This window comes from Leuresthes tenuis, unplaced genomic scaffold, assembly GCF_036924035.1.
Source record: "Leuresthes tenuis unplaced genomic scaffold, fLeuTen1.0.hap1 SCAF_13, whole genome shotgun sequence".
Taxonomy (NCBI): Eukaryota; Metazoa; Chordata; class Actinopteri; order Atheriniformes; family Atherinopsidae; genus Leuresthes; species Leuresthes tenuis.
In genome coordinates, this window is record NW_027325367.1 from 7,470,364 (window position 1) to 7,495,972 (window position 25,609).

At 36.3% G+C, this 25,609-nt stretch overlaps 1 protein-coding gene across 1 annotated transcript in view; it reads right to left on the reverse strand.

Annotated features, from left to right (window-relative positions):
- lama2 (laminin, alpha 2) overlaps positions 1 to 25,609 on the reverse strand; it is a 171,376-nt gene that overhangs the window by 119,095 nt on the left and 26,672 nt on the right. The window contains exons 2-7 of the mRNA XM_072362587.1: positions 19,435 to 19,605; positions 17,614 to 17,726; positions 7,761 to 7,812; positions 5,927 to 6,117; positions 1,491 to 1,670; positions 1,108 to 1,197 (exon numbers count right to left, since the gene is read on the reverse strand). Coding sequence (XP_072218688.1) covers positions 1,108 to 1,197; positions 1,491 to 1,670; positions 5,927 to 6,117; positions 7,761 to 7,812; positions 17,614 to 17,726; positions 19,435 to 19,605 — 797 coding nt within the window. The remainder of the gene's footprint in view (positions 1 to 1,107; positions 1,198 to 1,490; positions 1,671 to 5,926; positions 6,118 to 7,760; positions 7,813 to 17,613; positions 17,727 to 19,434; positions 19,606 to 25,609) is intronic.

Sequence of the window (25,609 nt, forward strand, 5' to 3'; positions counted from 1 at the left end):
AACAGAGTAACACACTTAAATCTAAAAGAATACACGGGTGATCAAAGCAGAATGTAGCAGAGTATTTGCCAACTAAAAGATTCAGGAATTCAATTGAAGACTTAGTAAATAGGTTGATGTGTTGAGGGTGCCAGATTTAACCGAGAGCAATGTAGTACAATAGCAAGGCGAGAGCCAAGTTTGGATTTGTTGGCACCGGAGAATTTGCCCCTTTCTTCTGAGACACAGAGACAGCTTGAGCTTTGGGCTACCTTTGTGCTGAGCGTGCATCTGAGTAAATGTTCTATGGATAATTATCAACAAATCACCACACAGTTCGCCAACTTTTCCGTTTTCTGAACTACTGGCCAGGAAATCACTGAGTGGCTTGTTTGATCATGTGTCAAAGTAGCATAGGTACATGTTATGACACAAAGATAATCCTTACAAAATTAGAGATAAATTAAGTACAATGAACTTTTAGATGTGACACCCTCTGGCTTGACAAACAAAATACTTGACAACAGATTAAACTAGGACAAAAATGCTAAAAGAAATGATAAAACTAGGAATACAGTGGTCACATGTATGAGATATTTTATTTAAATGTGACTGAATCTGTTAGGTACACAAGAACTTGGTGTACTTTCTACAATTAGTTTGTATGGACTTCACAAATAGCAAGAGGAGAATAGAGAAAGTAGAAACTGGAGCGCTTTACGCTCCAATGACATAACTTATTGTCACTGACATCATCACAGAGGGACCAGATACCAGTGTCACATCTGAGTTAGACTACTTGTTTCAGCCTCAGGACATGTAAACACACACAGATATGCATGTGTGTGTGGTCAGAGAAGAAAAAAGAGAAAGATCAGATGTCTAGTATCAAACACAGCTCCGTTTGAAGCGACACGAGAGACAATGCTTCATTGTGTCACCTGTGTCCCCTGCAGACAGGCACACACACACGCACACACACACACACACACTAAGAAAGTTTGGTACAAAGTGAAAAAAAGCTGCAGCCTGAGGGTTCTCTTTGCTCCCATTTAGCACTGTGAAAAAGTTCTATTACTTTGATGTTATGGTCAACTGGACCTAAAGAAACATGGTGAATTATTTTACCTTTGTAACTGCATTTAGTGGACAGGCTTTGGCATGGCCGTAACAGATACACATTCCTCCAACCGAGATGTCCTTAATGGAATAGTAATACTGAGAGAAGGAAGGAAGGGAGAGCAAAAACATGTCATGATGACCACCACAGCATTAATGAGTAATATAAAGGATTAGGAGGAATTATTATAGCAAGACTCTACTGTCTTACCTTTGTGGACTTTAAAAAGGATATCCAAACATTAGATTACAATAACACACAATAACAATAGTTTTTTACTCTAATTCTGAAATGGGTAAAAGCTTGAATTTGCTTTTATTTTCTCAGCCAGATTTAATACTTTTCAAGAAAAGAAGAAACAAAACCAATTGAAGTGTGTCTTGAGCCTCACCCTTCTCGTCACAATGGGATCACTATCTTTGGGGTCATGATGTGTCAGAGTCATGAGGTCAGCGTTCAGCGTTCTGATTCGCTGAAACACCAACCTAATGTAGCGGGTCGAGGTGAAGTTCAGCAGGGTAGGAGATGGGTCATCTGCACTGGGTCGACCGTTGATTAGAGACGTGTGGATCTATGGACAGAGGGACAGTTAAGTAGTGACATGTAAATCCAAAGTGAAACAAAGACATGTAGCCAAATCAAACATTGTCTGTGATTTTAGTTCCTGGAAGTCAATGACGGAATCTAAAAGCAACAACAACAACAGCAACAACCTCTTTGTGAAAGGACGCACTATTTAGGGCACATTTGTCGTTGCATTGAAGAAAGAAAACCCATACACTGCTTTGAGATGTGTGCTACCAACTGTGTGCATTCTCATTCCTCCTATATTGGAACATACCATCCACTAAGGTATATGATATAATAATATTTCTTAAAGAAAACTCAACAAGAGATAAAGATTGAGATTCTTCTGTTACTGCTGACAATAGCAATCAATAACAAATAGTCTAACCCTCATGTGCCAACTTCACAGTAAGTTTAACATTATATCTGGTGATCATGTGACGTTATCCTTCTGTCTCGAGTGAATCTGAGAGATTTGTTTGCATACTATGACAGACACTTTACTTCTGTCACTGTTCCTCCTACATTTCAAAAGTCCCCCTCCTCCTTTGTCTTTTTTGGTCAATATTTCTTCAGCTGCATGTGTGATCTTCACTGCACTGAATGATGTGTGAGCAGAGATAGAACACAGTTTTCAAATTCTTCTGCTTGGACTGGAAAGTTTTTAGGAGCTCACCTAAAATTGGAGTTTAAGGCGTGTTGGTGCAGAAAATGATTTGTAACATCACAAGTTGTTTGGAATTCAGTGCTGGTCCAACAGCCAACTGGCAACACTGTGATACAAACATTTGCAGCCTTCATTGCACATAAAGTGTAAATGGGCTTTATGCGTTCTAGGAGACACACCACATCAAGTAATTGAGATTTTGAAATTACGGAAATTTGCATATTCATAGATAGTGCATTCTTCAGTGAGTAAGGAGATGCAGGAGATATCTAGGCAGACATTTCTACCTAGATAATTTAACCATGCAGTGAGGAAAAAAATACTGAAATCCTTTTGGGAATGATAAAAAGGAAAAAAATGATAAATTATGAAAAAATACCTCAAGGAGAACTTTAAAGGTGAAATACACAACCTCAGAAAACCACTGGGTGTTACACTAGGGCAGTTGAATCAAAGGTCAAAACAAACAGAGCATAAACCTTCCAAAGTGCATGTGAAAACTAAAATAAAGATTGAAATTAAAAATGATTGAAATGATCCATTAACAGTCGCAAGGCTAATGTCAAACTCAGCTCTCCAGATTGTTAATTCATGGAGTTACAATGCACCACATCTTCAGCACAAGAATCCTTGTTTTTTGTGGCTCTTTCTGAAGAAACTAGCTGTGCTGCTTCGGAAACACTCAAATGAGTTCTTCCTGATGGTATGGACAATAAAAAAATCTACAGGTATGTTTGTTTTGTTGTAAGCTGGAGCATTTCTAGATATAAATAAACTGTCTGCTGGCACTGTGAAAAAGTTGCCCCTCTAACCTTTATTATAAAGCTGCCAGAATAGCTACATCATTAATTAAACCTACATTATAACCACAGCAACACAAAAGGGTAGACAAATGATTTCTAATGATCTGATCGACAGCAGTCTGAACAAAGTCCAAAGTGCCTTTCTTTGCATCTCTTTAAGGAAAATCATGATTAATAATTTTAGAATAAGTCCACAGGGCACAATTAAACTATACAGCTCTCCAACAGTCTTATTCTACACAAACACAACAAGGACAAAGATAAACTAGATTTGGCATTGTTTCAGGTAAAATGGAACGCCTGAACCAATATTGTTCGAGCATGGACCTACAATTAAACCAGATCAGAAGAAGAAGATGCTTCAGTTTATAACATACATCATTATATAATCAACAAGCAGTCTCATAATAAGCAGTGTGAGGTTCTGACTTCCTCCTTGTCTGACTGTCCATCTGTCTGTCTCACTAATGTGGCCAAAAGCAACATTTGGCATCTGTAAAAAAGTCTCACAGAGAGCTTCTTGTGTGTGTGTGCTTTTGTGTGTATGTGAAGGGGGAGCACTTGATGGGTGTAAGCTGCACACTCGGAAGTAACGAAGGAGATGGCTGTGTATGTGTGCACGCTTCCGTGTGTGCGATGAGTGGTGGGGTGACATTGCGAATGTGTGTGCGATGCTCTGACACATCGCCTACGACTCATTATGGTTTCACTGTGATCAGACGGCTAGGGAGCTGTCAACCACACACATACACACGCACACACACACACATTCAGACACCTCCGTCGTTACTTGCAGCTCTTGACATCTCCCAGCTCGCACCCCCTCTAGCGCTCCCCCGCAGGACACAAGCACATACAGTACAAACACACTGTGCACACATGTGAGCGCACACCAGCACCAATGCAAATGCATCCACACACTCAGAGAAGCATCAACAATTAGATTCCTGTGTGGGAGAAGAAAATGTGGGATTAGTTTGTTTTCTCTTCCCATTTGTGTATATGTGAGTGTGTTTGTGTGCTCTGCGGTCCTCTCTCTCTTCATTAATACCAGTTATGGCAGGCTTTCCACACTGTTCATACAGAATGCAATCACACACAGCTGATGAAAGCAACGTAACAGTAAACACTGTGTTCATACACACTGTGAGTTTGTCCTTAAAAACAAAAACATTTCTGTTTCTGTAATTTATTAAAATGATCTTTTAAAACAGTAGTACACATTCGTTAATCACCACTTGGCTGTATAATCACCCCTCATTCCTTCTAATTAGCCCACAGTGCACCAGATCAGTCTGTTTTCCAGATCATCCTGTGTCCCAGAGCCATGGAAGTTCCATCATTTGTCCTAAGAGCATACTTATGCCTGCTTTTTTTGTTTTGTTTTGTGTCCCTACTCTCTGCAGACAATTCTTTGTAGGGACTGTTCTTAGAGACCCAGCAAGTCAAGTGCACCTCAATTAAACAGCAACCTTTTTTCAAAAACACTTGAGACACTAAATATACATAAAGCGTAATACCATGACTTGCAAATCACATAAACCGTATACTTAATGGTTGATGGTGAAAAGAATTACATAAAAAACAGCAACATATTTTGAAAAAAGACGAGAGAGGCGCTTGTTTACCACTGTGTTGCATCACCTCGTCTTTTAACAACTCTGTAAGCATTTGGGAATGAAGACCTACTGCTGTAGTTTTAAGGACAAAATATTTTCCCATGCTTGCTTGACACTGGATTTCAGCTGCTCAACTATTCAGGGCCTCCTTTGTCAGAAGTCTCTGTCATAATCCAGCAAATGTTTTCTGTGGGTGACAAGTATGGACTGCAGGCAGGTGAGTTTAATACGCTGAAAAAGAAGTTGTATGGATGGAAGCATATATGTCTCCAAAGAATTATGGAACAAAATGTGCTTTTTGTGCCTGAACAGATATACAAGTTATCCATTCTATGTACAATAATGCATCACAGCAACATAATGGATGCTGGATTTTAAACTAGATGATTTACTTGGACAACATGGGGTTTATGATTTCTAAAATATAACTTTGATTAATCAGACGACTTAAGTCCATCTTAAAATAAACTGCAATGGCATTTTTGATTCTTGTGAATCTAAATATTGTGGATGCAGCAACAAACAAGTCTTCAACGACAAAGGTTTTAGGAAGTGTTCCTTGGTCCATGTAGACTTTTCTCTAAAGCCACCAAAGGGCCTCAAGATCATTGCCATTCTTTGGCTTTATCACCTTTAAACACACATTTATCCATATCATTTTAATCTTTTAGCAATATATACAGTGTGTTTTGCAACTAAATCTTTTGAATATTAGTTGTTAGATGTTTCACCAGTTGCCTCTTTTCAGCACAACTTCTGTGTTTTAGTGCCTCAATCCCAACGTCTTTTGAAATCTGACATCACATTTAGGTGTGTCATTAGAAATGAAAAAAATCTTTGTAATGTCATCAGCATTGCAAATTCAACTTAACTTAGATCTATTCTATTCTGAGATCCAATCAAACTCAAGTCTTTCAGCATCAGACCAGCTCAAAACAATGCAACAATGCAACCCAACATAGTGTCCACTGACACAAAACCCTATCCCACTATACTCTGTCTAACCCAATGCATTTCTAGGGAACTCATCTCAATCTGGCTCGTTGCTCTGATTTCCAGCTAAATATGCTTATATGCGCATCATCCTGACCTTAAAAACTCTACCGACTGCCACCAGCCAATCAACAAAAAACAATTTATGACTACTGTACGTACAAACTTTAAGAGTTACCTCTCCATTCTCCAGTGGGTGGATCTTTGAATAAAACGATGTGCAGATTACTTCATCATCTCTGGTGTAGAATGGAGGTCCTGTCCGTGGATTTATGTTGAACCTTGTCAAGCACTCTGTGTCTGTGATGGCATAGTACTGCCAGGGTTCAAAGGCCACACCATCTATTGAACGCTCCAAGATCCAATTACCTGTGGACAAAAATCATTCATCAATGATGAAAATGCATCAATTCAGTTATGTGAAAATAAAAACAGATCAATAGGAATGAAGCTGGCTATTCAAGTCACTGTTTAGGTCATACTTCTTAATATACATAGAAAATTGACAGAGCATTTATTTCCATATTTTTCAAAAACATGGAGCAAAATACAACATCCCTGCAGGAAGTGCAGTTAGTGGAAAAACTAAAAAGTTATTTAAATGGCACTAATCTGAGGACAGTTGAATAGACAAATTGTTGTGCAGAATATGCACACTCTTAGCCTTGTTTTTTGGAAAGACAGAGAGGAATAAACTAGAAACTGTATTTAACTTGCCAATCATCACTGCTTTTTTAACATTTAAGCAAAATATGCCTCTATCTTAAAGACGTGACCACAGCTTTCTACTTTGCATAGCTACATCACCAATCAATCAATCACACCTTAATGATCATCACATACATACAGCTTTTATTTGTATCTTATGTTGTACATCTAATTATCCTTTTCTAAAGTTTGCACTGTTCAAAACAATATGATTCACTGACATGACATTTGTATTTCTTGAATAAAAGCGGTTTTAACATTATCGTAAGCTCTCTATATTGTAAAATCTTTATTTTGCCAGCAAACGTGTTTCATTAGAGTGACACCTCTCACTGAAATTGATTTTTTATTCAACATTCCGTCTAATTTTTCATTTTTTAAAGATAAGATTTCCTCTGAGGTTAGGATTTTTGTAAAACAATTGTTTAAATGGTTGCTGCTATATTCTGGTAGCAATTATGAACTTTACATTAAGATGAGCTGATAATACAATAACCATCCTCTGATATACATTCTGTTATTGCTATGTCTGCCAATGCCCTTTTTTGCACATGTAGGGAAAGATCTGACTCACTATAGAATAGGCCTGATCACAGATTCATCACAATGGTATTTTTAGATTTTTTCTTTAGTCAGACTAAATCTGGCAAATACTTTGTCTACCCTTGTCAACTGAGGTGAAAAGTACAAATTAAACTGACAAGACATTTAAAGAATAAAGTACATTTCTGTGCTCTGTGTAAGATTCAAAGAAATAAGTAATAGTTAATCTAATTGTCATACTTGCCATGCAACTTTTACTCCTGTGGTGTGAACTTCCTGTGGAGGTTGATGTTTATTCCTGGATTATGTAAGTAATTTGACAAACAGTCTGTTTTTATCTTTATCTTTATAGGTACCGTGTTTATGCAGAGTTTTTTAACTGTTCATTTTATGAAAGCTGAAGGTGCTCTTTTAGAAGGAAATTAAAGCCCTCGACAGTAACTAAGCACTATGAATTGTTGATGTTTTGAATTTTTTATCTTTATCATCTACGCAGTGACATTATTAAACACTGAAGTGGAAACACTAATCATTTAATGGAGTATTAATCTTTCAGTGTAGATTCTCTGTGGGAGGATCATTTGCTCTTAAGTCTGTAATTACTATATTTAACTGCTCATAAGAGAATGGCAGAAACTATGTGTTCAACCTGGACTTTAATCACATACTCTTTGTTTCATTGTATAATCAAAGTGGCAATGTTTAAGACCCTTAAACATTATGCGACCATCTAAATGTGGAGTATGAAGCAGAATGCATACCTGGACGAGGTGAGTTTGCTGCCTTTATGATCACATAGGCAATCTGGAAAACCTGGTAAATACACACAGAAGGTCAAAATTAATTATATAACAATTTAAAGCATAATGTTTTCCCGATCTACTTTTTAGATGAATAATTGAAACTATTAAGCCCACATACATCCATCAACTATTAACCCTTAAAAGCAGTGTAGCAGTATATGAACTTCAAACTACAGAAAATAAGAGTCAATTTGGCACATATCATAATTTAGTTTACTACTGAATTTCACCTGTTTTCAGGATCCAACATCAAAACACATCAATAACTTTTTATATAATAATTTTTTAAGATGCAAACATTAATACTCCTACAGAAGAATGCTACAGATAACAATAATTTAGAGATTCTTGTAACTTTAAACCTATAACAGTAATCAAACAAAGAAAATGGTGAAAGTACAGAATGTGTACACTATATGGTTGGTAATTCAAATATTCATCCAAGTTTCCCATGGGTTTTAATGTAGAAAAGGTAGGCGTACAGATGGACAATCAAACAACAGACTAATAGAAGGGAAGGTAGACAGACACAAATATAAAGATTAGATGTAGGTCAAATGTGGACTTCCTGTCTCTCCTCCACTCCCTGTCTTTCTCCCCCATGCTTTTTTTTTCTGTGAGCACATCTTTCTTTCTTCTCATGATGTGGGAAGCAGTGTCACATTGCAGCAATTAGAATAGGGAGAAAACCACCTAGCCTGTGTGTCTGAGTGTGTGAGAAAGTGTCTTTTAGGGTAACCTTATAGCAGTTATTCAAACCCCTACAAAGAGTCACTGTTACCTGTATTCACGCTCAGGACAGGGTGGTGTGTGTGTGTGTGTGTGTGTATATGTTGTGTTTGTGAGCTTTCAAAAGTGACTTGTAATACGTTGACAACTTTGGGACAGTTAGGCAGCTCCAGCAGCTAAACATAGATCAACACAGCTAACTAATACAGTGTTTGTGTGTGGGGAAATACAGTGTCATATCATATGTTTTGATCAGATGTGGATCAGAGGAGATATAGTTTTCTTGCCTTTAAAACTCTTGCCTTTGTGTGAGAGAGATCACACAAATCGTAAAAAAAAAATAAAAAATGTATCTCATATTCATGACATATAATGTCAGGTAGTTACATTTAAGTTTGCATAATGTCAGTATATAATTTAATTGACACTCAGACCTTTAAATGTATTTCTTTCATGTAGCTTCTTCTTTTATATTGCAAAAAATACAAACTCATTCAAAGCAGCAGGGTGTCTGCACATTTCATCAAGTTTCCTTAAAGTCGTTCTTACTACCATATACAGTGTAGCAAACAAAATGCCCTCAATTAATTAAAAAAAAGGTACCAAATATAAGAATAAAGAAACCAAGATTTCTCAAACTGATCATTTCAACTTCAGGGACTTGTTCATTCCCCTCAAATAATACATTTATTTGACTCTAACTGAGAATAGAATAGACAATCGTCCCTTTATGCAATAAAATAATTAGTCACATCAATGTTATTATGTATATCTGTTTTCAAATCTTAGGTGATGTATCGTAGATGCTCCTTTAAACTAACTATCATGTAAACAACAAATCATCTAGCTCGTTGGCAGTTTGCTGTGTGATGCAGCGTGTGATAATAAAATGCCAAAGAGGGAAATCATTAGTGATCTTAGAGAAGCAATTGTTGCTGCCTATGCATCTGGGACGAGTATATAAGGTCATTTCCAAAAAGTTTGGAGTACATCGTTCTACAACAAGAACAATTATTTACAAGTGGAAAACTTTCAGGACAGTAGCCTGGAGTGGACACCCCAGCAAGTGTATTCCAATGTCAGTGAAAAACCCCGAAAGCTACATCTAAGACTCCACAGGCTTCAGTTAGCATGTTAAATGTTAAAGTTCATGACAGTACAGTTAGAAAATGAATGAACAAGTATTACTAGTTTGGAAGGGTTGCCCGGAAAAAGTCAGCATCAGTTGTGTCTGAATAAACAAAAAAACTTCTGGAACAAAGTCCTTTGAACAGACAAGACCAAAAATGAAAATTGAATACAACATATCAGCACAAACACCTCATACCTACTGTCAAGCATAGAGCTAGAGGGCTGATGATTTTGGCTTGCTGAGCAGTCACGTGACCTGCACAACTTGTGGGTTAGGGTCAATTATGAACTCCTCTGTATATCAAAATATTCTAGAGTCAGATGTGAGGCCACCTGTCTGATAAATAAAACTTGGACAAAACTAGATCACCATCAAATCTGCAACAGAATGTCTGAAAAAGAAGATTCAAGGTGTTGCAACGACCCAAAGTTCAGATTTCAACCAAACTAAAATGCTGCGGTGGGACATTAAAGGAGTAGATAAATAAATGTCTGATAAAGTTTAAGTTAAAAAAAAGCAACAGTGGGCTAAAATTTCTATGGGAGACTCTCTTTGTCACATGGCTGTAAGTCTGTTGGCATTTTGCTATGACTTTGGTTGAGCAAGAAGACAGAACTTATGCTAATAGCAATGGCTTGAAAGCCACATACAACATATTGTGTTACTAAAGAATAAGTATCATGCTATTCAGCATCTTAAGTGACTGCTCTTGGCAAGTTTTAAATTGAGCATTGTGTTAAAACTATATCTAATATGCTGTAAATTGGTGTTAATGATGGACCATTGCCAGATGAATGTTTGGCAGCTGTTATTCAGAGATCAGGACAAAGATGCAATAAGAAGCAGATGTGAGTTACAATGTGAATGCTGCCAGCCTGTTGGGGTCATTATCACAACATAAACACAAAAAAGATAATAAATAAAAAATAATTCTAAATGAGATGCTTTGACAGAATATATGCAAAACCCCTGTATGAAAGACTAATAAGTGAACTGGTGAATGCACAAACAGGTGGTGAAATCAAACATATTTTTCTCCTCTCTTTTGAACACTAGTTTTATCTCAAAAAGAGAGGACATATTGTAACATATCTGTAGGCTCTAAACAAGGTTAGTTAAAATTTATAGTGATTTAGTTAAAAAAAGAAGAAAGAGAAAAGAAAAACAGTGACTAATTTTTTCCCAGATGACGGTCTAAGCTGAACTTTGTTTTGTACTGATGAATAATTCCAAAATTCTAAAATAAGCTCCTGACTCAATTTGATAATATTATGTTACACACTGCTTCAGATAGAAGTGTTGTGACTTCGGCAGTGAGGAGCCAGATTAGTCAGTAATGGATAACAAAATTAAATATAACTTCCAATATGACATGTTGACATGACGTGTCTATATTTTAAGAGTTTTTGAAAATCAAAATTACCCAAATAAGTCGTATTTCCACATATATTTCAAGTATTCTGATGTTTTTATCTCACAAACTTGCCAGGAAATAGTCATGATATACCTGGGAATGTCTTTCAGTGGATATTTGAGCATAACAGCCAAATGAGAACTTAAAATGTTTATTTTAGTGCTAAATAAGTCAATTTAAGCACCCTGTCTGGTATGGTTTTGTTGCCTACAATTAAACAGATGAAGGAATCCATTTTGTCTCAGTGTGCTTTGGACACAGTTACAGAAGTTTTACTGAACAGCTGCTGTTTACGGGTCATCCACATGGAAACGTGGTAAAATTCTCTCTGGCTGAATAAACTGGCATCAAGTACAATCTCTAGATCGTACATTCTAGCACAATTTGTTCACAGGAGAACAAAGGAGAGACCGAAGTATGACAAAATCAAAACAGAATTAAAAAAATGACCAAAAACTATAAAACTGTGCTTTAGGATTGATTCAGTCATGCAGGTGGACATTGTGTCAGGCCAACAGAACTGGTATGCGGACTTGTTAAAATTTATTGTCACTTCAAATGAAAATGTATTAACATCTCACTGGACTAATAAAGTAGCTGTTGGCCCACTTCCCCATCATGTGAATCACCCGGCATCTCTGCCCACTGCCAAACTAAATACAGGCAAACAAACAGCAGATATTCAGCAGAAGCATTTTCCATTTCACTGCGAAACCTCTTCCACTAAACTGCAGTTTGAGATATATTGAAAGCAGCTGTATTATCAATGATTATATCTTGACAGTTTTGCAGCAAATACATTCATATTTGAGCAAATGGCACAGAAAAAAGAAATATGGGAGGTGAAAAAGGCAAAATAACTTTTGTATGTTTTTGTATATTGGTTTAAACAGCAAAATGGCTGCAGTATGGATGAACACGTTTTCCTATATAAAAAATAGAGTAGCTTGTTGGGGAATACCCATGAGAGATCTATTCGGTTTCCGTCTGCACGTCAGTCTAAACTGCCTAAAACACACTTGCACACACATATAAAATACACTCTCACACCAACCCAAATGTTAACAGACCAGTATATAATTTGGCTTAATGCTTTTAAATAGTTTTTAGGCTACACATAACACCAGATGCTGCAATCTCTCCCACATTCTTGTTTTGGCACTAGCTACTGTCAGACATTAAACCAACAAAGTTTCACTGGGTGCAGCAGATGGTTAATTTATGTTGTCCCTGTTATGAATAAAGGAAAAAAAAATCCCTGGCACTAAAAGCTCTGAGAATATAATTTCTTTATAATATGTCATTTGTAATTGTTATACATTAAACACAAAGAAAAGAAAGACTTGCTGAAGAATATTTCTGCAGAGGGTTTGATTCTTTAGTTTGATGTTTGTTTTTCAGGATCATTTACAAAAAGAAAATACTACATTCTGCTTTTTTTTGTTTTTCTCAAACATCACTGGTATTTTTTTAACTGTTTATGAATATAAAAGGTTTGCAGCACAACATAGCCAGTCCAGACTTTTCTTATGTAACTACACAAACATGAAAAATATTTGCATAATGCCTGCCTCGTGGCTTAATCAGCACATCACTAACAAAGAAAAGGCAGCTCTCTTGCACTTCACCATTTTCAGCCATGAAGTGGACCAATAAGAGCATACTGGATTTTCCGAGATGGGAGGGTACTTAAAGAGACAGGCGTCAAATTTGAGTATCTTAGGTTAAGGTTGCTGCAGTCTGTACAGTACGAGGACCATAACGTTTTGTCTACTTTTTCATCTGTTCTCAATTAGGAGAGCACATATGTGTCCGAGAGGGACTGAACAATGCCAACCTGTATTTTCAGAGCACCATTTCTATTTTATCACCCCACTCCAAGCACCTCCAGTTTTAAATCTCTGATGTCATCACTTTTGCTATTTTCATGAAAACCAATCATATGGGCAAAACCTGGCACCTAAGAAAATGGGGGAGAAGCAACCATAGCCATGTTCATCTATATTGAGTGATACTCTAACAATATCTTAAACAGATAGAAATAGAACACGGAAGACTGAAGATGCCATTTAAAGGAACAAATAACTAAAATATTATTGAGAGAGTTTTGCTTGGATCACTGTATGAATTGCAAGTGTGTTGTGTTTTATGTGAGTACCACTCGTGTGAGTGGGAGTACTTTTATGAAGAAGCCCCGGGATGAAACAGAAAGGATATGGACACACTCTAATGGGTTTTCTGAACATTAAAGTAGCAAACACTTTTCTATTACACTTCCAAATAAAATAACAAACCAGTGAATAAGCAATATAGGGGATCTTTAACACACAAAACATTTCTCATAGAATGGATATTCCACTATCTTCCATGCATGTTTTAGATCTAATAGACTCAAGGCTAAAACATCTGTTTCACATCTTTCAAAAGGCATCCTAAGAAAAGAAGTATGGTAATTAACTCTTGACACATTCTCAACCAATTTTCATCACTCATCTGAAAGTTTTGTAATGTAGATTGTTATAAAACTGTATCTACATATTTTAACAAGTCCTAAGATATTTCATTAAATAAATTTTAGTTGTGGCATCTTCACATACAGTGTATGTGTGTGTGCATTTGTTTTGGAGCTATGGATAAAAGCACTTTGAGCGACAGCCTCTTTCAGGACTCCGATCACCAGGTTCTCCTCCCGTCCCCAAAGAGTAGGGCCGGCGCATGATTTGGCCGCTGCCCATCAATCAAACTGGTCGATGCTTTTCCATAATAACTGCAGTTTAAGTGAATCTTGTCTGAAACTGGCAAAAGATTATTACCTTTGAAAATAAAGTTTCAGCCTTTTATGGTAAAGTCCAAACTATATCAGTGTCCTAGCATATTTACAAAATTTTTTAAAATCTACAGTATGCATGTTTACATTTTAGATGCACAGCTGTAAATCTTTTTGGTTTGATACGGAAAGACGAGGTGTAACAAAATTCTTTAACCTTTCCATTAAACCTTAGAAATAACCCAAACTTAGTCTCTAAGTTTTCATAAAGTCAGAAATGATTCACAATCCTCCTCCATAGGTCTCTGAGGACAGCTTCTAGTGTGGTGTCAATTCAGATGCATCTCTACACTCAATTAGAATTCAAGATTTCATCCAAATAGAAACGATAAATAACACACACAGACATCAACTGTTTCTTTCACACATGATGACACACAAGGCCCCTCAGCTCCCACTCTTTCTCATTATTTAGTCTTTCTGTCCAGAGAGGCTCGACAATAACAAGAGAGGAAATGAGAGTGGTGATGTCACAAGCGATAGCCACACACACTTAAACACGCAAACACACAGGGCCACTGTCATTTTCTGAGTGAGATGACTGTGGTCGCGAGGGAAATTCGGTGCTCTGCAGGGTGAATAGTTTTCCAATGGACCGAGCCAGCCGCACACGTACAAAGACTCCCCCCAAAAAACACCAAAGCCTGTATTAATAGCTTTTTAAATATAGTCTGATCACTGCAGATCAGTTGTAATCTATTTTAACTGTAACCAAACTAAAACAAAATAATTAACGATAAAATGATTAATTACAGTCTCAAGACTTCTGGATGTAACAAACCTCCATCCATCCATTTTCTAAGCCTGTTTAATTCAATTCAGGGTTGCGGAGGGCTGAAGCTTAAACCGGCTGCCAATGTGAGTGAGGCAAGGTAAACCTGGACAGGTCAAATATATGAAATACATATATATAGATATACATAAAAACATATAACAAATGACATGTTTAAATCATGCTAAACTAAACAATGTCAGATAATAATCCCCTGTTCAGTGTAGCCTATCTTGGACTCTTGTGATGCATCAAAATTCTGACACCTCTATCCTAGATTAGAAAAAATGGCTTCTACTCTAGTATTATTTTCTTCATAATAGCTTCACTGTTTTACTGCTGATACAGCAAAAGATAGAAGCAGCTGGCTGTTCACCATGATGATATAGTTAAAAGTTTGAGATTTGGGGTGCTGTCCAAAACACAAGAGTGGTTGCTACTCTATGGCTTATTTTAGATATCACAGATATTAGAAATTGCAAAAAATAATCTACACTGAAGATACGCTTGTGTACATGTGGCTCTGTTGTTGTGCACATGATCATGTGATGTGTTTACTTGCCCAATAAAATAAAATAAAATAACATAGTTGGTCAAGCTGAAAATCAGCTGATTCTGATTGCTAGCCCAGTCATCTGTGTATCCCCAGCTGCTAATGCATGTTACACTGTTACAGACTAGAACTGAAAATAGAAACTTGATGACAGTGGAGTATAATGTGAGATTCTGCACAGACAGTAAATATACATAAGATGCTTTGAACATATCATAACACATGAGGATATTTTCTAACAGTCTGGTTTTCTTATTTAAGTCTTAATGTTTTTTATCTGTCCCCTACAATTCTTAATGAACTTCTGAAAGTAGCAAAAATCATTTATGCGTCTGTTTGTCTGTGTGTGTGTGTGTGTGTGTGTGTGTGTGTGTGTGTGTGTGTGTGTATACACGTTATCAGCAGTGCAAACTAGCATTAAGGTCTCAAGATTGTATGCGAGTATGATGATGCATTCACTGGCCGTATCACTCCTGAGACAGGTGTGAAAATATGTCTCTGTGTATTTTCAACACTATTTAAGGCAACTCATTTATTCAGCAGCCACAGCACGTCAGTGAAAGGTGTGATTGATGGGCTTAAAGTCATTAACATGTCAGGATGGTTGCAGTTTTATTTCCTGTTCAGAGGTATAATCATATTCTGTGCAAATGGTTGGCAAAGAATAAATAAAACTCACATCAGTTTCCCTCTTGCTATTTTCGAGTTTCTCCTCAGTTTGTGTGCCTATATAATATTCAAGATGTCCATCTTATCAAAGTTGCTATTTTTAAAGACGTAAAACAATAGGAAGAGAAAAACTGCGTTTCCCATATTCCTTATTTAACTTCCTATTTATGTCATGCACATCAACGTCAGCTGAATTTCTTTATTCCTCGTTTTTCTATTAAAAAATTACATCTGCTTGCAATGTTGTTCTGTCTCTTTCTTTCTGTTTGTTCTTTCTTTCTATCTATCTTTCTTTTCCATATTTCCATAGATCTAGGCATCTTTGCAGTGCAGTGTTATAAGGGTTTGGGGGTTGACTCAAATAATTTTTTATTGATTATCCAAGAAAGTGTATTTTTTTTTATTTTTATAGCTGCACAATTTTTTAATTTGTGAAATTATCAAGAATATACTATGATGATGTGACATTTTCCTGGAGTGTTTGTCTTTTCATTACTCCTCTAAAATGAGGTTTTCAACCTCAATAGCAGCTTTTAACAGGCTCCTCTCAATGAACCGAGGGTTTCTCATAAATTGATTCCCACTGTCTCATTAGTTTTATTTTCACAACATCTTTATAATTATAATGCAGCACTCTAATCTGTTTAAACACATTTTAAACTAAAGTTAATGTTCTAACATATTCCATGCCAGTGTACAGATCCTCAATCACAGAGATCCCAGCCAAAGTTTTCAAATCTAAAACAGAAACACATATTCGAGAGGTGGCATACATGATTAAGAATGATTATGGTGAACCTGGTTTAACTAATTCCAGCACTCCTGAAACAATTGTGGGTAATTTTATTTCCTGGATGACACATCTTTTAAAGTGTTTGACAAAATAAGTGTTTGATAAAAATAAGCTTCACAAAATTACTTATGCACTGAGTGATTTGAAGGACTCACAACAAAGTCTTTATGTCCTCGATTCTTGTAGCTATCACCATTACAAATATCCTCAGGCCTGTTAAGAGAACCCCTTTGCTTTCCAACAACAAGCCTGAGGATAACAAGTGTATTTTCAGTTCAGCTGGTCGAGCAACTTAAGTTGGGAGGTTTTGTCTATACTTTTTACAATAGGATAGTAACAGGCTGTTAGCTGATTTGCGCATAATTCAAGGTCGAGTAAGCAAATCTAAAATGGTTTTGCTTGAGGTGTATTGTGAAGAAAAGTTGTAAAAACCTGCCAGCCTAAACATTTTGCATTTTTGCATGAAAATGAAAAATCTGAAATATCCAGCTTTTGGCAATCAGCAGTGAAGGGTGTGCTTTGGGTCAGGTTGAGTGGATCTGCTGTCGTAGCGGGTTGGATGGGTGCACGTATTAAAAACAACATAGACCAGTTTATCACTTAATGTAATGGATAATTGTAGGAGTAATGAGTGTCCCATTAAGTAAAAAAGTTTAAAAATGGCTTTATGGATCAGTGTGATGCACAGCAAATCTGTTTGATCAAAATGAGTGTCTAATTTTCTGTTTCTAACGTCATGCACGTGAAAACAAAAGATGAAACATGCAGCTGTATTTAACGTGTGCAAAGTAACATAAAATATATGATACTTATATTTATAACTAGCCCAACGCTGTATATGTTGAAAGAATGACGTTTAATGAAAAAAAAGAAAAGGAGGCAGAAAATGTACATCAAAGATGTAAGATGAGTGGTTCTTTACCTGTTTTAAATCCAGTGTGATTGTCACATAGTGGTAATCCATTCCATTCATGATAGAGGGACTTTGCCACCAACGATTGGTTCCATCTATAGCATATTCTATGGGATGACGCTCTGCACACACACACACACACACACAAAGAGAGAACAAGGATACATATTGAATGTTTTAACTTGAAAAACCCAAAACGTTGTCTGTGTCATGAATTCAGCATTGTTCTGAGGGTAAAATGTTCACTTCCACTATTTTCTCCACTTTGACATTTTTTAATCATTCAAGGGCAGATATCAAAGGCACATCGTTCTACATTTTAAAAGAAAAAATAATAGATTTCCATTCCATCTCACGTGATTTTATTTCACCTTTGAATAAAAGAGAATGGCAACCCATTTTCCCATTGCAATAGTTTTTTATGGAGAAGGCAGATAAAACACATTATGATTTTATGATATAGCAAAAGTCACAATGCAGAGTTTTAATATATGCTGTGTGGATCGTTTGGGTGCTCAAGTCTGTGAGATTTCCAAGAGAAGATGTGATGTTTCAAACTGACTGCCATCCGTCAATCATCTGGCTACTTATGTGTGACATTTCTGTTAAAAACCATGGCAACTATCGCAAGCTAAATAAATATCTGCTTTGGTAAAATTCTCATGTCTGCTTCCCCCACTCATCTGTCATCCTTCCTCTCCTATCCGTCTATTTTCTTCTGAGGCTGAGAAAACAGAATTCTTACAAAGCAAATAAATAATTGGTGTCTAAAATAGTGAGACTGTGTAAAAATATATCATAACAATGAGTCAGTCTGTCTGGCAAATCTATTAATTCATCAGTGGGACACTTCTTGGCCTGAATGTCTGGCAAACTCATGTCGAGAAGACCCCATAAGGGTATTCTACTGCCAAGAGATAGTCCACATAATCTCTTGAAAAACTGCACATTCTTCATTCTTTGATTTTTCCTTTTTGATCAGTTCATAATAAGCTTTTGAAAATAACAAGCTTTGAGCTTTGGATATACCCTTAGCCAAATTTCTAACCTTTCAGAAGAACTGGGCTCGATTTTTACACCTGCATCCAGTATTTTTTGCCTATTTTCAGTTCCATTAATCCTCTCATCTAAATGCTGGCAAGAAAGCGAATATGGCAAAATTGACTAAAATCTCAAAAGTGTCAACAGTGACAAAGTCATTGATCTAATTAGGAATAGATAATGTTACAATATTAAATTATAATTTTAATTAGATTGGCCTGTCTCTGTCTCCCAGAAGAGTCATACAGACGGTATTATCAAATGCATACTAAGTGGAATTTTCTCAAAAAGAAGTCCTAATATTAAAAGTTGAACAACATTTATTGACTTTAAGCCTTTGTAATGGTAGCTCTGCAGTTATCAATGTTTGAAAACTTGGAATAAACATACCATTTGTTCCCTTATTCTGACTGAATAAGTGTTACAGTAACAGACTAAGTGGCTGACTTACTGGCCAGTGAATCACTGGAAACTAGTTCATGACTCACTTGTATACTGACACGCTAATAGGTTGTTTGGTTCTACAACTGGCTGCATGGTTAATTGATATGTTAACTCTTCTTATTATGACAGTCTGGTTGGCTGTTTGAATAATGACTCCAAGCTAATTTTGTATTTCTATCTTGTCATTTTGCAATTGATTCTATTTCTCATTCTATAATCATCAATTCCGACAAAACAATTGCTTAACATCTGGCCAATACTTCTCTAATTAGTTAATCCAGATTGATTAATTGCTTTTATCCCCCAGTACAAAAGTCTTGTGTGTATGTGCAATTTGTTTCTTACCTAATGGGTTCAGACTCCTTTGGTTGCATATTCGACATTGTGGATTTCTCACAGGTTGACCTGGCACATGCTCCACCAGTTTACAAAACATCTCTGGACCAGTTTTACCACAAGTAGCATTAGTTGTTATATCTGCCATAGTAGCCAGATTCAACACAGCAGGGAACAGTCCTGAAAAATAGAAAACAACACAAACATGCAATTAAGTACTTAAAAAAATGATGCAGGATAAAGAAAATGTTGAAGAAAACACTCAACCTCCATCAATTTTTTTTCCGATCTTCTTATTAGCAGCAGGATAGACAGCAACAAGATTTTTTGTAATATTTTAAAGAATACTTTCTTATTTTCAGAACCGCTTTTATGAACATGATATGTAAAGTCAGAACACAGTGAATTCACAAAAAGTTTAGCTGTATTGTGCTGTCAGATCCTCACTCCTCAAAGCAAAAATAAAACATTTGCCAAAATTGCTACTGTGGGAGTTACTGGGAACATCCAGCACATCCTGCTTTGCATTCAGGTTTTGTTTCCAAATAATCTAAATCATGTCATTTTTTTCTGTGCAGTCTTCCAAGTTCCAACTAACGCCTGCATTGCTCTTGTACTGAGGTTATGAGTAATTAGCTTGGAATATGAGGGGGAGGGCAAAGGTTTTATACAGTCCAAGTTATTCAACCTGGGTCTATTTTTGGTCTTATGCAGTTAACATTATTTACTCCTTACAGAAAGCAACAGCCATCTTCACATTATCTTTAAGTAACATAAAAGCATAGAAGACTTTGAACAATTACAAATTAAAAACTGTACATTCATATTATACTGCTTCAGCTACAACAATTTCCTGGCAAATAGCTATTTTTCACAGTTGGTGCAATAGCATATACATTTAGAAATAAAAAAACAGAAGAAAATGCTCCATAGTGAGCTTTTTTTCCTCCAGGAACATGCTAAAAGTAATTTTTACTTTTAATCTATGCAAACATGAAAATATTTTCAACCCTTTTGGTCCTGATGTCAAATCAGGGTGTCCATTATAAATGTAGGGCTTTGCTCTAAATTTCGTAACTCAACTCAGATGTCTATGAGAAAAAGAGTCCTTTGTATTCAATTCTTGAAAATATGTGACTACAACCCAGGGGACACTGTTACAGTAATGTGCCCTGCAGTAAAAGCGCAATGCATGCTTTAGTTTTTATGCTTTTAATGTTGGCTACACTATAATTAACAAGTTGCTACACCGTGAGCATATGTAACAGTTCTTATTGAGAACTGCTATTTTCTTAAGGCTTCAAAACAGGAATCAAATCAATGGCGTCTATAAAAGTATCTACTGTAGTTAGAAATAAAAACAAAGGGATTTGATTAATTTGCATTTCCAAGTCATCATTACACAAATGCAGCATGGACAATACGTATGATTTTCAAATTGTCATTGTTTCTAATCTGTTCTGTTCCCATAGTAAAATCAAACTGAGTGAATGATGAGCTTGTTAAATTTGAAATACTGGACTGTTTAACATGCACATGGTTCACATTTCCTGTCTGGATAATACACACAGATAAACACATGCATATGAGACATTACATAAGACGTTCCGATCTCAATTAAACGCAACATCTTAAATAGTGCACGTACTGTTCAAATATTCATGTAACTGTAAAAAGTCTTTACACAGGAGACATTTGAAAGAAAAATTAGATGATAGGAGAGAAATAAATCTAAGAAAATCAGACGAGAAACACTTGTCAATGTGTGGACAGTCTGAGTGTGTGTGTGTGTGTGTGTGTGTGTGTGTGTCTGTCCAAATGAGTCCAGCTGTTTGACCAGATGTTAACATTGATGAACTGTGAAGGAACATCTGAGACACCCCAAGTCTCTCTTCCATATGTGTAAACATTCTCACGCGCAAACTCACAACATACAGTATCATATAAACACTCAGGCAAACACATCTGCTTCAAAACCTTTCAGTACAGATATCTGAGAACACTACTACTTAAGAAGCCCAAACTTCCTCAACACTGGAAATGTTCCAGATAATATTCTAACAAAGTCCCCATGAAGTAACAAGTTCAAGTATTTATACTTCTCCTATTACATCTTGCTAATTCATAAAGGAACTTAATAGCACTTTTTTCAGGGTTTAATGTGCCAAAACAAGAGAGAAGAAAAAAACAAATCATGCATCTCATGGTTCATCAAAACACACTTAAGCTTGTGAGAAACTGTAGATGCAGCCCATTTTTAACTAAATCAACAGTGATGCTTAGATCATCTACTGTCAAAGATCCATGTAAAAAGCTGAATATAAATTATTAAACAGTTATTTAGGGCCACCTTCTATGTTTACTTATGATCACGTTTGAAAAATTGTTAAAATTGTGGTTGATCTGGAATTTACATATGGCAGTATTGTTCTGCGTAAGTAATTTCCTTGAATCTTTTCAACGTGGATGGTGACTGCAACATTGGCTTGACCCACATTGGCACAATAGCCACATTTATTAGAAATTTGGTAGCTGCATGATTAACGAGAACATCATGGTTGGCATTAAAATACATTCTTTACACAAAGTGACCATTACCCTTGCGGATGCCTTATTGCTGGTTGCCTTGCTCACATGTTAACACAACACATTATGATGAAACTTTTTGGTGAGGCTAGCATTAGAAATTGAAACCACTTGGTTAGCTTTTTACAATGCAACATTACCTACATGGAAGCCATTTTTACAAATAACAAGCGGTTGCTCTCACAAAAAATAAAGGTTGCATATTCTACAAATGTAATTATAAATTGTTTCGACCAACATAAACAAACAACACATGATGACATATTTGTGCAGAGGACGGTCTTGTTGCCTAGTAACAAGGCATTTAAGGTAGATCAGAAGAGGGATTTCTGAGAGAGTAACTCACTTTGGAATTGACTTTATGCTTTGTAACTTAGATTCATATGCACAAATACACCAACAAACACTAAATATGTGGCATGGCCTTTTTTAAAATACTGTCCAAATGAAGCACATCCTTCTGTCAATAAACAGTGTTATGATATGAGAAGTCACTTTTAAATATGTAATATGTAAAATTTTTTTTTTAATGTGCAAAGATTTTCAGACTTATCTGCAAAAACCTCTGAAAGAATCCTATCTGGGAAGAGCAGAGTCAAGTCTTCACTGCACCCTTTTGTTTATTCATTCAATTTGAACTTTGTCAACAGGCAAACATAAGCTATAAAGACCTATACATACTGTATCAGTGCCTTCTGGATCTGAATTCTGAGAAAAGGGAAAAGATGTGCCATCTATTTGTCATGTGTCAAAGACACAAAATCTAGACACCAGTCTCAGTTTAGTTTTTGTCTTGGGCATTTCTTTTGGTTTTAATGCCCAACATGCCACATATTAGTAACTTGGCGAACACTCTACATAGAAATGTGTGTCTGAGAGACTGTGCAATCTTTAAAAGTGTAATTTTTACCTTATTTAAGTTAGCTAATACCTTAAATTCAGTATCTGTTCTGTTAACTGGTTTAATCCTTCCAATCTAGCTAAGGAAATCTTGGTGCTTTAGTTAAATACCAAATTGTGGGCAAAAAGGCACGCATAACTTCACCTGGATTGATTTTAAGGCTTGAAATACAAGAAACTTCTTGAGATTTGATATTTCCTTATTCCAGAGCAACTGGTTGGATAACATTGCATTTTCACTTCTGAGTATACAAAGTTACTCAAATCAAGTTGTTTTTTTCCTGAACACATTTAAAGTAACTAGAGTTGTCACGATATCAAAATAAGTAACCACGATACTATACCAAAGTATCACGGTTCCAGGTATTATCGCGATACTGCAGCCTTTGTATTATTATTATTTTTATGAACTGCAATGTATTTGTACAAGTTATAAATACTTATTAATTGCGTATGTTGTTATGTGCATGATAAACATAATACTAATATAAATAACCGACTAAGGATAACAAATCCACTGTCTTTTTAAAAAATCTATTTGACAATGCTTCTTCTCCAACATAATAAAACATAGAGGACAAAATACAATAAACAGGAACTGATTCCCTGTGAAAACTATATTTTTATGTATTTTCTAGGTGCTTTGACATCTTTTAAAACTTCATTCTTTAGCCTGTACACAGAGCATATAGCCTCTGCAGCAGACTCGCTGCTCGGGCCCGGTGCTTCTGCCATGGTGAATGTGTGTGTGTGTGTTGTCTCACGTTTGTGACCACTGTGCACGCATCTGGGCGAGATGAATTTCTATCGAAGCGGAGCTGTCTACATGGAGTTCGTTCTAGCCGTCAGAAACACAGAAACAGCCAATCAGCTAAAAGACGGCAGACCCAGCATGCGGAAACAGCCTATCATATCCCGGAGGCCACCAGCAGCTGTGTAGTTAGGTTGCAGTGGTTGCCGTGTGGCTTTGTTTACAAGGGAGTAGCAAGCGGTAAGAAGCCGGGAAAAGAGTCAAAGCGGCCGCTGTGTAGCGGAAACTGGCACCATTAGTATAGTAATCCACAGTAGTACCGTCGTGTAGAATTTCTACTATAGTAGGAACCGTACCGTGGGTACAGTGCAACTCTAAAAGTAACATGACTCAGTGTATAGCCTTCTAATTAAAAATAATTACCATTTCATTCTAATTTATAAACTTATCTGATGTGATTTTAAGCCTTAATCTAGTTCCAACTGTTATTTGGCCCTAACCCCGTAAATCGTGACAGATGTGTCTGTCCTCCTGCTGCAGTAGCCACCACTAGAAGAAGGTGACATTAGACGTTTTACAGAAACATTCCAAATGACTTTTTTGGACTTTTTGGGAATTTCTGTTGCTTTTTCGATAGCATCTGTACAGTGAATCATTCATATACCAAGCAACAAAACTCAGATTGGCTCCAGCAAGGAATCACCATTAATAAACCTAACAGCAGCATCTTTAAATATCTGAAAAATCTGACAAATTGGCAGCAGTTCTGAGTCTACAACCAAGTCTATTCAGTGTAGTCATTACGAAATTATATCAGATGGTATCAATGATACAGTAGTACCCTGGCCAAATAAGGTTTTCCCAATTACATGATCACGACACACATAAACAATTTAATCTTGCAAAAACAAAGAAAAAAAACAAGAAAGAAGAACATTTCAACTTCACTCACTTTCTCAACTTCCATTGGTTCCCAGTGTCTGTACCGGCTGTCATAGCAACTTCAACCAAACATCAAAGTATTTCCTTCCAAAAATCTGACCACATGTACAACTCTGACTTAAGGTTTATGTCAACAGTTGGCTAAAGTTGGGGGTTTACATTTCAGATTATCTGAAGGACACAATAACTGTCTGCCCACACACACACACACACACACGTACGTACTCAGGTACATCACCTTCCATTTTCCCCTCTCTGCTCTGATAACCATGGTAACCTGTCTGTCTGTGTGTCTGTCTGTCTGTTGGCCTCTCTCCATCTATGCTCTGTTAACCATATGTCTCTGAGGATTTACTGCCATACAAGATCTAAATTATAATAGCTTCAGCATGTATCAGCATGGTGATACATGCTTTGACAATGGTGGCATTGTCAAGGAATTCTCCTAAATATAATAAAATTTGGATTTATTATTTTGTTGCAATGAATCTCACCCTTCTGTTTGTATGATTATATATATATATATATATATATATATATATATATATATATATATATATTAAAAAATGCATTAAAACAGTGTCAGTCAAAACTAATTCAAAACTCCTAGCGTCTTTAAATCATTGGGAAAAGGTTATGAAATCGCTATTATTTGTTTGACAAACTGTGACTCAAACTCTCATGATAATGACAGCCCTAACCTTTGCACCTGCAAAAAGTGAAGGTTCCTTGCATGTCAAAAAGAATGAGAGTAGAAATTCAATACACATCTACATAAAATGTGCCATAACTTAATTAGACCCAATGATTTGTTTCACGCTAAAAGTGAACTTCAAACATTCATACTGTACATGCAGCAATGTAGAATTACAAACGGAAGCACACTGCATCATGCTACTCATCCATATTGTAATAAAGACAATAAGCCATCAATAAGGGAGTGTAGCGTACATTAAATCTAAGAAGAAACCATCCACAAGGACTAGATTTCCACAGGCTGAGGGT